The sequence below is a fragment of the Patiria miniata genome, unplaced genomic scaffold (genome assembly GCF_015706575.1).
Source record: "Patiria miniata isolate m_02_andy unplaced genomic scaffold, ASM1570657v1 HiC_scaffold_3, whole genome shotgun sequence".
Taxonomy (NCBI): Eukaryota; Metazoa; Echinodermata; class Asteroidea; order Valvatida; family Asterinidae; genus Patiria; species Patiria miniata.
Window position 1 is genome coordinate 9087041 of NW_024037069.1, and position 14944 is coordinate 9101984.

At 40.3% G+C, this 14944-nt stretch overlaps 1 protein-coding gene across 1 annotated transcript in view; it reads right to left on the reverse strand.

Annotated features, from left to right (window-relative positions):
* The window catches only part of LOC119737771 (ankyrin repeat domain-containing protein 26-like), a 72782-nt gene that overhangs the window by 16082 nt on the left and 41756 nt on the right, over nt 1-14944 (reverse strand). Inside the window, exons 31-44 of the mRNA XM_038212362.1 lie at nt 14478-14557; nt 13537-13621; nt 12515-12571; nt 9885-10004; nt 8639-8685; nt 8220-8367; nt 6808-6933; nt 6347-6409; nt 5068-5133; nt 4234-4371; nt 3628-3747; nt 2480-2551; nt 1812-1910; nt 77-127 (exon numbers count right to left, since the gene is read on the reverse strand). Of these exons, the coding sequence (XP_038068290.1) occupies nt 77-127; nt 1812-1910; nt 2480-2551; nt 3628-3747; nt 4234-4371; nt 5068-5133; nt 6347-6409; nt 6808-6933; nt 8220-8367; nt 8639-8685; nt 9885-10004; nt 12515-12571; nt 13537-13621; nt 14478-14557 (1272 nt within the window). The remainder of the gene's footprint in view (nt 1-76; nt 128-1811; nt 1911-2479; nt 2552-3627; nt 3748-4233; nt 4372-5067; nt 5134-6346; nt 6410-6807; nt 6934-8219; nt 8368-8638; nt 8686-9884; nt 10005-12514; nt 12572-13536; nt 13622-14477; nt 14558-14944) is intronic.

Sequence of the window (14944 nt, forward strand, 5' to 3'; positions counted from 1 at the left end):
CTGGGAATGTAGGGTACATATTGGTGATGACATTAGAACGGGACAACATTTTTGTTTTGGTATGCTAAGAACCGACCTCATCCACTTGGGCCTGCACCTCTGTCTTGGCTCTCTCCAACTGTGCAATCTGAAACAAAATTAAAACAAGAAATTTAACGATACGTCTAGTAAAAAGTGACGACCATTTGTTAGGGAACTTGACTGTCACTTATTGGACGTAGGTGTGCCTTACGCATTGACCACTAAAATCTGTGTGGGATATTGTTTGGAAAAATTGTAAAGAAGTCAAGAGGACAAGGCGGTTCTCGAACCGCGCGTCTCGCCTGATTTCGGGATTACCTTTAAAGAGTGACCTTTGACCTTGGTATGTGACCTTTGACATCATTAGCATATGGAGGTTCCCACGTTGCATCTATGACCCAAGTTCGGTTCAAATTGGACTTCACCTTTTCAAATGTGACCAATTTTACATTTTCAGCCAATTTAACAACTTTACCTCAGATGACTTTTGACCTTGGCATGTGACCTTTGACATCATTATCATATGAAGTTTCCCATGTTGCATCCATGACCCAAGTTCGGTTCGAATTGGACTTCACCTTTTCAAATGAGACCAATTTTACATTTTCAGCCAATTTAACAACTTAACCTCAGATGACTTTTGACCTTGGTATGTGACCTTTGACATCATTAGCATATGAAGTTTCCCATGTTGCATCCATGACCCAAGTTCGGTTCGAATTGGACTTCACCTTTTCAAATGAGACCAATTTTACATTTTCAGCCTAATTTACAACTTGACCTCAGATGACTTTTGACCTTGGTATGTGACCTTTGACATCATTATCATATGAAGGCTCACGTGTTTAATCTATGATTCAAGTTTGGTTCCAATTGGACCTCAACGTTAGAAATGAGAGTAATTCCTTGAAACTTTAACCAAAATATCACATACATGTACACATACTCAAGTTAAGGGATTTTAAACACAACCATCGTTTTAAAGTTCTGCCCACGGATCACAAAAAAGGGTAAGTGTTCTTTCAGCAAAACGAAAACAATTCATTCAGAAATGTGCGTGAATTATTTTTTGTCTTGCTAAAAAAATACTGACCTTTTAGGCCAAAAAAAAAAAGTCTCCGGTTTCTTGTATGGAGCTTGCCCAAAAAGAGGTGCGGCGACGCGGCTTTTTTTTTTTTTTTACCTGACTTTTTTGCTTCAAATGTCAGCTGATGACTGCAAATGGTGCCCGACTAAACTTAGTGAAAATATATGGGAGTCCAGAGAGGCTACATAAAGCTTATTCTCGATCATAACCCCATCTAAAAACACGTTAAAATTGTGCAGCAGCAGGATTCCAGTCAAACCAGTGAGTTTGGCGGCTTTGAGACATCATCTTTCATTGAAAAAAAACCTTTTTCATTTTGCCGACGCGCATGGCTACGGACGACGCGCGCGCATACCAGAAACCGGAGACTATTTTTTTTGGCCTTATGATCCGTGGACAGAACTTTAAAACTGTGTTGGTGTTAAAATCCCGCAACTTGAAAAGTACATGAGTGATTTGAATGATTCCTGCACTAAAAGAAAGCCTATTAATTGGGCTTTCATATCCTAGATTTTGAAAAGTGCTACTTGCAGAACTTTATTTCAAACATGGTCCTGCTATTTGGGTTTCCTTTTCATTTTTACTCACCCTGTACATTCATACGTACAGACATAGTGATTGCATAGTCTCTTTTCTGAACAAAGTCCACGCGAGACAAAAATGAAGGATCTAAAACGAACTCTAGCATCAGCTAAAAACCCACCCTGAGCCCAAGCCGTGACCTCGATTTGACCTCCAATTCCCAGAGTCCTCTGTGGTCTTCAGCTTCTTTGGCAAACAGACTCCGATTCGCTGTCTCCTCCTGCAAGGGCAAAACAAATTCTTTAACCCTAACTCCCTAGGCCTTTTTTGCTAGGATGTAGCCTCAATCCTGCAAAATCCTCCAATTGGCCTCATGGAAAAATAGCATATAGCCTCAATTCTGCAAATTTCTCCATTATTTCTTGAATATGGTCCATGGAAGGATGACCACTGCCTGAATCCTGTAAAATCCTTTGGCTATGACTGTCAATAGGCTGAGGCAGAGGCAGAGGCAGTGACATCCTGGAGCAGTGCGGAGGATTTCAAGTATAATCAAGGACTAAATTTATGCTAGGCTGAGCATAAACAACACAGGGTCCGGCCCAAGACTTTGACACAGTGCGTCCTCCGAAATCAGCAACGCACTTTTGCCATGTAACCTCAATCCTGCACATTCCTCCAATTTGCAAAGAAGATTTTGGAGGATTTGGGATGGTTAGGGTTAATGTTTTAAAAGTTGTGGAGTTTTTCCATGTAACTGGCCCTTATGTACAAAATTAGTAAGTTCAAAAGTGCAGTTTTTTTTGTTGAAAGTAGTTAGAATGTCATTAGGACCCATAAGTCACATACTTGCAATTTTCCCTCCATACGCATCGACGTTGTCTGCAGGTTTGACACCAGATCTTCCAAACTGACCCGCATCTGCAAGTAAATACAACCAAATAATCTCAATTTCTCTGGTAAGAGGGACCACTCAGGACATTTCTGTGTCCATTTCATGTGTTGGGCAATTCCACGGTTACTCACGTTGCATTTTTGATGTACTTTTGAGTTTCCTTGGGCTGTAATTACCTAACTGAAAAGGTTTAATAACCGTTATCCCCATGGTAGATAGAGTAGACCTAGACCTACCTAAGCACCAAAGATGACATCCAGAAAAATGTGTTATGTGTGATAAACAAGATGTACAAAATTGGTTACTCACGTTACATTTTCATAATGTGAGTTACCGATTTTGTGCGTGGTCCTATTTTGGCCTGAATCTCCAAATGAAAATTCCCGACAAACGATTCATGTAGCCTGATCACATCACATATGGTCAGAGCAGGAAATTGCAACCCAGGCCATAGTGGTGAGAGGCGAGCGCTTTCTGTGCCACCCATGCCACCCAATACTGCTTATCTACTGTTTATGCATTAAAGCCAGAGTCCATCATTTGCAGCTATCCAAAAAGTAACTGGTGTAATTATTGTTGAAAAACACACTTGGTTGAAAGATAGTAAGGGAACTAGACTGCCTGTGAAATTTTTCTTTCTGGCAAGCTGTCATTTTGAAGAAATCAACGACAGAAGGCCTTTCCAACGGTGCGTATTAAGAAGCACCGTTGGAAATTTCCCGTTAGTGGTTTGTTTTTTATTCGGCGAAGGGCGCGCATGCATTGACATGACGCATACGCGCGTGAGACGCGCGCGTGGTTGCTATAATTCGTTCAATTCGTCAGATCGGTGCGCGACATCGCGTAGCTGCAATCGGCTAGTTAGAACGTGTCTCGGACGCTGAATTCAGGCCCAATTCAAAACATGATCCAGCAACTTTTGATTTGAAATTGAGATCCTAGAATGTTGTTTTTCTTGAAATACACAGCTTAAGCTGAGCTGAAACTTCATCAGGTTAGTTGTTCAGCACCCTTCTTTCGATTTTGAGCACTTTTGTTGCTTCAAACGAACAAAATGCACAAATTACAAATGATGGACTATATCTTTAAGTCGACATCTCACCTTGTTAGAGTCCTGAACTTCTCTCTCCAGGCTGTTACTTTTGTCCTTCTCCTGTCTGATGGCAGCTTCCAGCCGGGCATTCTCTCCCTCCAAGTCTCGCAGTCTCTCCTCCAACTCAGACTGGAATGAGGCAAGCCATTACCAGGCATGATTTCACATCATTTAGGTCAAACAAATCTGACTTCAAAGAACATATTTTCTATTAAAATTTATGCAGATTATATGTAAACAACTTTCCTATCCAGGGATTTTGAATGCAGTCAGCAATTTTCGTCGACATTTAAGTGTGGTAGCGAAAAAGTATGGTCTGTCGCTGTAAATTTCTTATTCAAATGATATTCTGGTGCTCCTGCATTCTCCGGAAACATTCGTCTACAAAAAAGACAAGCAGGCTTCACAGATAAACAACACAATATGGAGGGCATGTTCCATGTAAGCCCACATTCATATGAGGAGAAAGAGGCCAATCACACGTACGCAGAAATGTTGAACAAACTTCTGTCAAGCAGATTTGCACATTGGTTGTGGACTGATCCCCCCCCCCCCTCCCGTTACTGGTTGTTTTTCAAGCACTGACAATTACTGAACAAACACTCTGTCATGTACCTTTTTCTGTAATGACGTTTGGGTGACCATGAGTTGTTGGGATGTGTTCAAGTTGTTTCGCTGCGTCTGCATCAGGTCAGATTGCAAGTCTTCAATCCGCGCCTCCAGAGACCGACGATCTCTCTCCGTTGATCTCATCTTGGAGGTAACACATTGGGTTAAAAGACCAAAAGGTCAAACTTGATCCAAAATGTATGGAGATTTTTACTGATGGCAAATTTTTCTTCAATTCAGTTAAAGAAACAACATCCTATATTGCAACTTATGGTTTAGTGAAATATGAAATTTGTACAAGTTTATTTATGCTGGTCGATTCACAAAATGCCAAAGCTTGTCCAATATGAGAAAGGCCTCCACAAATATACAATGCATCTAAAAACATTCAATTAGGAAAAAAGTAGGAAGTAATCTTTAACAAATCCATTTAAAAACAGAAAAGTAACAGAAGTTAGTATCAAGTAGAACCATAAGACAAGATAAGTTTGCGGTAGCACCATGTGAATAAATCTCTTTTGTGAGTATGTGGTCAGTTTGGAATCCCTCATTCTCCTGACGACGGGCAGAGCATACAGTTCGAAACGTTGAGTCCCTCCGGTTCGTTTCAGAACCACACATACTCACAAAAGAGATTTATTCACATGGTGCTATCGCAAACTTATCTTGTCTTAGTATCTTTCCACCATGCAAACCTTCAAATCTCAAGTAAAACCATAAAGGACGTAAAATGCTAAGAACACAGCCAAACCAGTTACATGTATCCGATAACTGGACAGACAGAACGCAGACAAAGACAAAAACAGAACCGGTTGGGGTTTGAAAGAATTGTTCTCTTACTTGATCCTGCAGCTGTTTCATGTGGTGAGCTTGCTGCTGCTTCTCTTTGTCAAGCTCGTTCTGGGTCTGGAATGAAAACAGCACCATTGATGTATTTACGTGATCTGCATTGTGCAAGACCTGATATTATACACACCAAATTCCTTTTTGTTCAACATTTTCATAACATTTTCCTGTAGCCGTAACCTCTTAACTTTGTAATTTGCCATCCAGTATCAAGGATAATGACTCTAAATGATTTCTGTTTTGTTGGGCAGGTAGTATGCTATTCATAATCACTCTTAGCAGATGACTGCATTAACAAGGGCATCTAGAATTATGAATTTGTAAATGTCAGATGTAACAGGGACAGGGCAACAAGTGGGCCCAAATTTATAGAGTGACTCACATATGTCCCATGTTCTGTCAAAATCAGACTTTTCTGGGCATAAGGTCAAAAATGAGATTTTTGCATATTGTTAAAATATGTTCTTTTTCCTTTTAATAGGTGGTTTTATTTAATACCCGGTCATTCCTGGGCAAAGTTATGCAATTTTGAAGTTCATTGTGTCGAAAAGTAGAAAACAGAGAAAATGGCCACGAACGTCAAAAAACAGAAATTTATTTAATTGATATACCTTAACAAATCATCAAAAATACTATATTTAGAGTTCAAATTAGGGTTTCAAACTTTTATAGTATATTTTAGACATGTTCAGGATTACAAATATGCAAAAATTAGAAAATCGAAAAAAATCACCCCCGCAGCATTTTTTGGCCCTATCTCAATTTCAACCTCTGCCCAGAATCGTCTGCTTTTGACAGAACAGGTCACATATAAGCTAGAGTGAGTATCACCTGTTGTCCAACGGAGCAATCTCTGTAACCAACATCTGATATATATATGTGGGCAATGCAAATTTTATGCGACCTTGCGCGCCAGCCAATCGGAGTCGACTTTAGAAACTGTGACGTCATTTCGATATCAGAGATGTGGACTGTTAAAGCTGATGATTGGCCAATTTGGCTATGTCCTGTTTTTGTAAATACAACGGATTACCAAAGACCCGATAGAAGGCGTCTGCTGAATGGTCAGAATCTCAAGGTCAAGTGCAGTCTTGTTTTGAAAAATTCACTCCTTGGTTGTATTGCGCATGCCCTAAGTGAAGATAAGCAGGAAACTGACGGGTCACGTGCCAGGGTAAGAATGCAATAAAGTAAAAGAGACCAGATTTCATAGGCGTAGGGGTCTGAATTTTATAAGACACCTGCCTGAAATGGGTATAATATCCATAATTACCTTCCTGGCCAGATCCAAGTTGGCTTCTGCGATAGACAACTTCCTGAGAGCATCTGTCAGCTCCTGGCGGAAAGTAAGAAATGACAAGAATGTTACGAAAATCTGCAAGACAGTGTGGACAGTTACGAGACCCTTCTGATGTCCAACTCAAACTTCTTCAATCAATCAATCAATCAAAATCTTGAATTCTTCCCAACACATACATGTACACATTTTGAATTATTGTGTATGGGTGGATGGAGGTCTCCAAAAAGCATGAGCTTGTCGAGTGGCGAACCCGCTGTATGAAATGAACAAAGAACAATTACAATTACAACAACAGAAGTTAAATAACAAAAACAAAAAATTGGTACAGAGCTAGTAATACGAATTAAAATTATAACTATTTGGTCTTACAAAAAGGAGATTATGCAACTCCCGACACCAAGTTTTCTACGAACAAATTACTTTGCGGTTCCTACCTGTTGTATTTGCCTGATCTCCTGGTCTCTCTGGCTCCTGTTGTGCTCTGAGCGTTGTAACTCCTCCTTGAGTCTGCCGATGTTATCAGATGACGTGGAAACCCTCTCGTCCCACACGCTGCGTGTCTGTCAGTGAAAAAGTTTTACAAATATTGACTCTCATTCCTCGTTTACTTACTCTGAACTGTCAGATATGCCTTTCAGATAAAACAATGACAGAACAAAGGTCAGGTGAAAACACAATGCAGCCCACAGAGACCACTTATTGTAATTGGCAATAAAAATAGAGATAGTGAAAAACTGTTTTTACCCCAGCAAAAAAAAGAGTCATCAAATTTAGGACGACAAGCCTACCCAATTTTGAAAATAATTTGTTATCTTTATCCAAGACAAACAGACAGGACCCAGTTTCACGGCGCTGCTTAACAGTTAGCAGAAAAGTTGTGCTTAGCATAGCAGACAAATGTGCTATCCCTAAGCACTATTTCACGGCGTGGACGTGGTAACAGTCGCGCCTGCATGGAGATTTCTATTGTAAGGTCACTACGCTAAGCAATTTTTTCACTGAGGTAAGCATGCCTTTTGCTGCGCTTACTGCTTATGGTGTCCATGAAATGGACAGAGGCTCTGTAAGCAGAAAATCGTGTGCTTAGCAGCGCCGTGAAATTGGGCCCTAGTCAGGTACAACAGAAATGTTCATTTTGGGTACATTGGCAGTGCATTCGGTGTCTTCACAACATCACACGTCTGCATTACTTCTCTCATGCTTCATTTTGAGCCAATTCAATTGGTGATTTACATGTACGTTTCGGTACATTGCGCTTTATTCTCTGAAGACTCTATAAATTCAGAATGCTGGGGCGGTTCCGGGCTTTACAAGGAGTAATGTGGGGTGCTGGGGTCCAATGGTTACGGTGTTCGACTCGTGTGCCGTGGTACATGGGTTCGAATCCTGACCGTGGGAACATGGTGCTTGCGCTCCTGAGCAAGGCGCTTTACCATTAATGCTTCGTCCTTCGGATGGGACATAAAGCCGTAGGTCCCGTGTGTTGTGTAATGCACGTTAAAGAACCCAGTAACACTTATCGCTAAGAGAAGGGGCTCGCCCCGGTGTTTCTGGCAGTGGCTGCAATATGCGCCACAGCACCTTGTCAACCCTTATAAGGTGCTACATAATGGGTCTCATAATTCTCACAAACTCAATTTACCTTTCTTTAATAATAGAAATAATTTCCAGCGCCTTGAGTACCTAATTATTGGTAGATAAGTGCGCTAAATAAGACTCCAGTATTATTATTATTATTATGTGCAGGGCGGTTTGGGGCGGTACAGTTAAAAGGTTTAATCAGCCCTGGCAGTGCTACTGTTCAAATACAGAAATGCGAGAGGCAAAGGCGAGGTCTGGCACTCACCCTGTCGTTCTCGGCTTGCAGAGTCTTGAGTGTGTTGCTGAACTTCTCCTGGGCCTCCATCAGATCCTTGTCTCGTTGCGTCTTCTCCTGTTGAGCGGTCTCCAGGGAGCGCCGCAGCTTGGATATCTCGCTCTGGGAATCGTTCAGCCTGTAAGGCAACCGTGAAACAGAATTGCCATCACGGAAACACAAGTCATCAAAAATTAAAGCGTATAATTGTGTTAGATTCTGAATAAAATTTTCACTGCGACAATCTTTATCAGCCGTGCAACTGTAAAGTCACAAAAGAGGAGGAAATTTCACAGACTCTGAATAGTGTTTTCCGATTTTTAATGGCAGACATGGGAACAAAACAAGGGCTAATCAACTACTCTGAGGAAAAGCTCCATATAATACCTGCTTTTTGAAAATGCACATACCTTTCCATCAAGGATTCCATTCTTGCTGATATCTTATAGTTGTCCTCCTGAGAAAAGAAATTGAATCATCAGAAAATTGTTGGTTACAAACTTCACTGCATAACCAAATTTTACAGTTTTTCACATGTTTTCATTGATACAACAAAAATAGACAATAAACACAAAAACAAACTTAAAAATGGTGACAGATAATGACATCCCAATTCTTCAAACAAAACAGAGAACATACAGAATAAACAACTGTTAATCCCTCCCTCTCTGGCTGGCAATTTCAACAAGGCCAGCCCAGCAGTCAAAATAAATCAAGTGACTGTTTTTTAACAGTTGAGTGCTCCCTGCCTTCATGAAGCAGGATTGACTGGCTGTGATTGCTATGAAACCTGATACAGCTTTGCTTTGACTGTAGGAGATTGATAAGCCAGCTGTGCCTACCAGTTGCCCGCTTTTGTCTATTGGTGGAATTTGATTGTCACAGTACCTACACGATATGATCCAACTGTTGGTGCCTAGCCTGTGTAAAAGGCATGGCAGGGAAACAGGATTGGATTTTTGACTGTCTGTGACTGATCAAACAAAAAGAGGGTTAAAGGTATATTTAAAAATGGTTGCTTTTAGCAAAAGCATTATTGAAAGAGCAAAGCACTACATGATATGCAAACCCTCATCCAAGTATTGGGGACATCTCAACCAATGTGAAAGCCATATGCAACCTGAATTTATGTACAGTCCCACGTTATACAAATAATGAATGTTTGTGGTGCAATGGTAAGAATAATTTCATGAGGTCACAGATGAAATGTTTCATTCCACGAGGTGAAGCCGAGTGGAATGGAACATTTCATCTGTCACCGAATGAAATTATTCTTTCCATTGCACGAAAGTGAAACATTCATTATTTGTTTTATATAACACCTGAATAAATCCTTGTCATCTGATTGGTTGACTTTTAATAGCCAATTTATTCAGGTCAAAAGCTGTTTAAAAGTTCTACAAGTTCATCATATTTATATTAATACTGGAAACTGTACAACAGGTTGAGAACAATCATCGATTTAAAACAGCGCCACCACCGGCAGCAGTGACACCGTGCAATGGAAGTTCTATTCACTGTGCAATAGAACTTCCATTGCACTGCGCGCTGCGCGCCACGTGCGCGCTGGTACGAGTAATTCAATGACATGTGATCAACAATCCACCAATCAGATGACGGGGATTTATTCAGGTGTTGTATAATTTACATTAATACCTTTTCCTTTTGCAGCAGGGTGTCGTGCGAGCTCTGGTGCGTGTTGCGACTGTCTAGCTCTCGCTGTAGGGACGTGAGTTGATTACTGCGCTCCATGAGCGAAGTACCGGTTACCTGAAGCTGGTAACCCGCCACCCAAAACCCAGCGAATGAGAGACGGCAGCGAGAGGGAGGAGGAGCAAGGGTTTGGAGGAAAATAACAAAAGAGAGGAAATGATGATGGAGGAAGTGAATCCCGGATGAAGTAAAGATGGATGAAGATCAACTTGTGAAACTGCTCGCCAAAATGAAACGCCTTCAAAGTCGAACCAAAGTAAAGAGTTAAAGCTATAGTCCATCATTTGCAGCCATCCGAAAAGTAACTGGCGTAATTATTGTTGAAAAACATACTTGGTTGAAAGATAGTAAGGGGACTAAACTCCCTGTGAAATTATTCTTTCTGGCATGTCTGGCAAGCTGTCATTTTGAAGTAATCAACGAAAGAAGGCCTTTCCAACGGTGCATCTTAAGACGCACCGTAGGAAATTTAAATTAGTAGTTCGTTTTGTTATTCGGCGAAGCGCGCGCAAACATTGGCACGACGCACACACACGCGCAGTTGCTATAATTTGTTGGATCAGTGCCCGACATCGCGTATATAGACTCTGCATTTCGAAACAATTCAAAACATGATTCAGCAACTTTTGATTTGAAATTGAGATCCTAGAATGCTGTTTTTCTCGGAATATACAGCTGAAGCTGAGCTGAAACTTCATCAGGTTAGTTGTTCAGTATCCTTCATTAGATTTTGAACACTTTTGTTGCTTCAAGCGAACAAAATGCACAAATTACAAATGATGGACTATATCTTTAAGAATTGTTTCAAAGTTGAACAAAGAAATTGACTGGAGCCGAGTTTGTACAAAGGCATAGACAAATTGGGGCACCCCCTACGTAGGGCTGGATAGCTCAGTTGGTACATTGTACAGCACTGGAACGGCAATCTGGAGGTCACAGGTTCAAACCCCGGTCCAGTCAATTTATTTGTTCAACTCTGAACAAAAAATATTATAATGTACCTAGTCAGTTTCCCTTTGTGGTTGATTTAAAGATTAAGATTTTTTGTTATTTGTAAGAAAAAAAAATATCCAGATCCAATTTTTTTGGGAGTAAAAAACAAGCAGATTTATGACACCTCTTTCTGTTCAGACTGTTTCCAAAAAGTTAAAGTTTCGTGAATCATACATTTAAAAACCTCTCCAGTAAACATGTGAGAGGTTACTTTATAGCTGTTCTCCGTCAAAATGGGAACTGTAATGTCAAATTGGCAATAAGGTGGACATTTTACCAAGTGATCATACATGCAATTAATCTTTTCGAAATGTAAATAAAGTGGACAGTTTTTCAAAATTTTGCAGATGAATTCTTGAAATTTGACAGATTCCTACCATGACAAATTTGGCAGTCATCTTTTTTTTGTGAAAAAAATTTACTTTGCGTTTGCATTCATAGGAAATATGACCTCATGTTTTTGGAAAGAATGCCGTTAATAAAGCACAATTACAAAGCAGCATTTGCACCCCAAAGCAAAAAAACTTATCGAATGACAAATGTAGAAGAATGGAGCAACCCTTGCATATGTGTGAACATTATGCTGTATTGCATATAAACATCGCAAAAAAAAGAAAGTTCCCACTAATTGGAGGGGTCATAATTTTGAATCTGATCGTCTAATGATAACGTCATTTATATACCTTTGGGGAATGTTGTTAGGTACGTTTTGATACCCAGTTTGCTACCAAAGACTGTAAATCGTCCAACGGTTTATGAAAAAATGATGCAGTTTGAAACGTTGCAAATTTAAAGAGTACACGAGTGGAAATTGCTGCGTGACAATGTTACACTGCCCGAAACGAACAGCCCGGAATACTGATCGCACAGTGCTTGCAAGCATATGGGAGCAGGCGAATTGAAATGTTCTCCTCGTGTAAGGCCAAAAAAAAAAAATATTCGGTCTCTGGTCAGACCAAAGTTCCAGAATTGATGCGGCGACACAGTTTTTTTTGGGGGGGGGGGGCTTTTTTTTTTTTCAAGCTTGGATTGTACAGACAAGGTGGGTACTATTTTGCTTTTGTTGTGTCCTCATATACATTGGGGTCCTCCATAATTTGCCTTGGCGCCCTCCATCATTTGCCTTGGTGCAATTTCCCCATCCCTTGGTACAAAAATTTGAGGAGGTGCGGCAATAGAGGGTGCTGCTGTAGCTACCGCGGACAATTTAAAGAAAAAAAAAAGGTTGACGCGCATGATTTAAATGAATGCCCGCGCTGACCAGAGACCGACTAATTTTTTTTTGTGGCCTAATCATTAAATTTGCAACTTTTTAAACTGCATAATTTTTTTATAAACCATTGTCAATCTTGGATGATGTACAGTCTTTGGTAGCAAACGGGGTATCAAAATGTAGCTAACAAAATTCCCCAAAGGTTTATATAAATTACGTCATCATAAGACGATCAGATTCAAAATTATGACCCCTCCAATGTGTGTGGACTTTCTTTTTAGCGGTGTTTACATGTAACATGCTGTTGCATACAGAAATATAAATTTGTTTCAAAGATTTTCCATCAATTACAGAAAAAATGCCTCACCTCTTTTTCAAGGTTGCGGAGTTTGCTTTCGATGGAAGTGTATTTCTTGTTTGCTACCTGAAAAAATAACAAGAAAAAACATTTTAAAAAGGTAAAAGAAGAGGCCCAAATAATAAGTAAATTTAACAGTAGAACGTGCCTAGAGAGAATCTTAAAGGTGCGTAGAATAATTTACTTTTTGTGCACTTTTTTTTTTACATAACAACCTGTTGAAGATTCAGCTCAGTGGCGCACCCAGGATTTGGTTTTGAGGGGGGGGGTTCAAAAAAAATGTCCCAACATTTTTGGCCGCAGAAAAAAATGGGGTTTTTTTGAGGGGCGGCCTATTTTGACGTTGGTGGCACCACTTACACCCCTATTATACTACTCGAAAACAGGCCACATTCATATCACCAAGGCAAAATCGTGGGACTAAAAAAAAAAAATTTGACAACCTCTTGGGGGGGGGGGGGAGGGGGAGGGGCTCAAGCCCCGCCTCCCCCCCCCAGGGGCCCCCCCCCTTGGGTGCACCACTGATTCAGCTGAGTGGATACAGTACATACGTTTTAAGAAAACAGAAAATGTGCGCACATTTTTTGGCGTCTCATAACTGGATTCCGTTGCTAACGCACATAAAAACAAATGTGCCCATTAGCACCTAAACCACCTACAATGTTGGTTTTCTTCCACATGATATTATTTTAGGTGGGATAATTTCACAGGGTATTTGATACCACTCTCGTCTTCACTTTTAGCAAGGTTTCTGTTCTTACTTCGTTTGGTAATTTTTGGATAATTGCAAAAGTTCCTACATGGCTTTAAAGGCACTCCAGTACATGCGTATTACAAACAGTGCCCAAGCATTAATTGAAGTCCCCCCAAAAAATAAAAAAATAAAAATTGTTATCACCATGGTACTACCTCTTGGTCAAAGAATTGGTCGTCACTCTTTATTTTAATTGAAATCATGACAAGCACATGTACGTGTTCCGTAACAATAATGAACCAAACATTCACATATTTGGCTGAGCCTTTGCACCTACCAGTGCAGCCTCCCTGAGTGCGATGACTTCTGCTTCCAGTTTGTCCCGTCCTCGACTCCACTCCTCTCTGTCCCTCTGGAACGACCTGGCCAAAATCAAACACAACGATGAGTCCTCAAATTTAGATTTAGAGAAACGATCAAAAACTCCTAGTCCTGTAATCTTATCTCCTTGACCATTACCAGATGATGGCTGTACAAGATATTGTAGGGAGACCGAGTGCGCCCTCAGTTGTTGTACGTCCAAAAGTTTGGCAAGTGATTTGCATATTTTCATGAAACACTTTGATTTGCATAATGTGACCTTTGTGCTTCCCGCGCAGAGGCAACTTATAACAAGTTTTCTTCTGCGGGCTTCGAGCAGAGAAGACCGATATAAAATTGTCTCTGAAAATTCTCTCATTTTTGTAGGGAGCATGGCTCCTACCATGCTCCTGAGGTATATCACTGTGGGAGGGTAATTTCATAGAAAGCTCCCAGTGAGTATTGCTCTGTTTTATTATCTTTTTTTTTGGAGAGAAATTGTGTATTTTCGGGATGAGACATGATTCGTTGCGTTGTAGTTTTGTACTATGAAATAGTGTGTAGCGTATATACAGCCATGTGTTGAACTTTGACACACACAATGTATGTACTGTCATATTTAGTCTATTGTGCATAGGGACTTGAATGCTTGAACTTGAAGTCTTGTCCGAATAAATTTGTTGAAGTTCAGGAAATCATAGTCGTCATCTTAGTGATTGTATATTTTGTTTGCACGAACACTCGTCCGCTTTAATTAGAGGACCGTTCCTCCTTTATTGACGTGGGAATTGATATGAAAAAGACATTTTTAGGTTTATTCACTAAGTCTTCAAAAGCTCTATCATGGACATTACATAAGGTGGACATCGTTGACATTGAATTATTTGTACTCTTCAATCTTTAGAAATGAACACTCACCTTTCTAGCTCACTCCGTGCCTGCTGTGAACTCTCCAATTCTTGGGATGTCGACTGCAGCCTTCTGTCCACAGACTCAAGCTGGAAACAAAAGATTGAAGGTTTTGTATAGCAGCGTTAACAAACTTGGATACTTTGTGAATACTGCACATGGAGTGACTCAACTTTACCAAGGGTGTGGTTCTATACTTCTAGTTCTTCTTTATATGTGATGCGATCGAGCTAAAGGAGTCGTTTGTCGACCCTGGTCAAAAAAAATTTATTACAGATTTGAAACGAGCACAATCTCAGCATTTCTGCTTTGAAAACCGCACGCTGATACCATTTTTAGGTCAAAACTTATGGAAGTCGGAACACCAAGAGATGTGATGAAGTGATGTGATGAAGTGGCTTTATCTTGGCCTGTATCTCCAATTAAAAATTCCCGACAAACGACTCATTTAGCTTGATCGCATCACAGAGGATAAC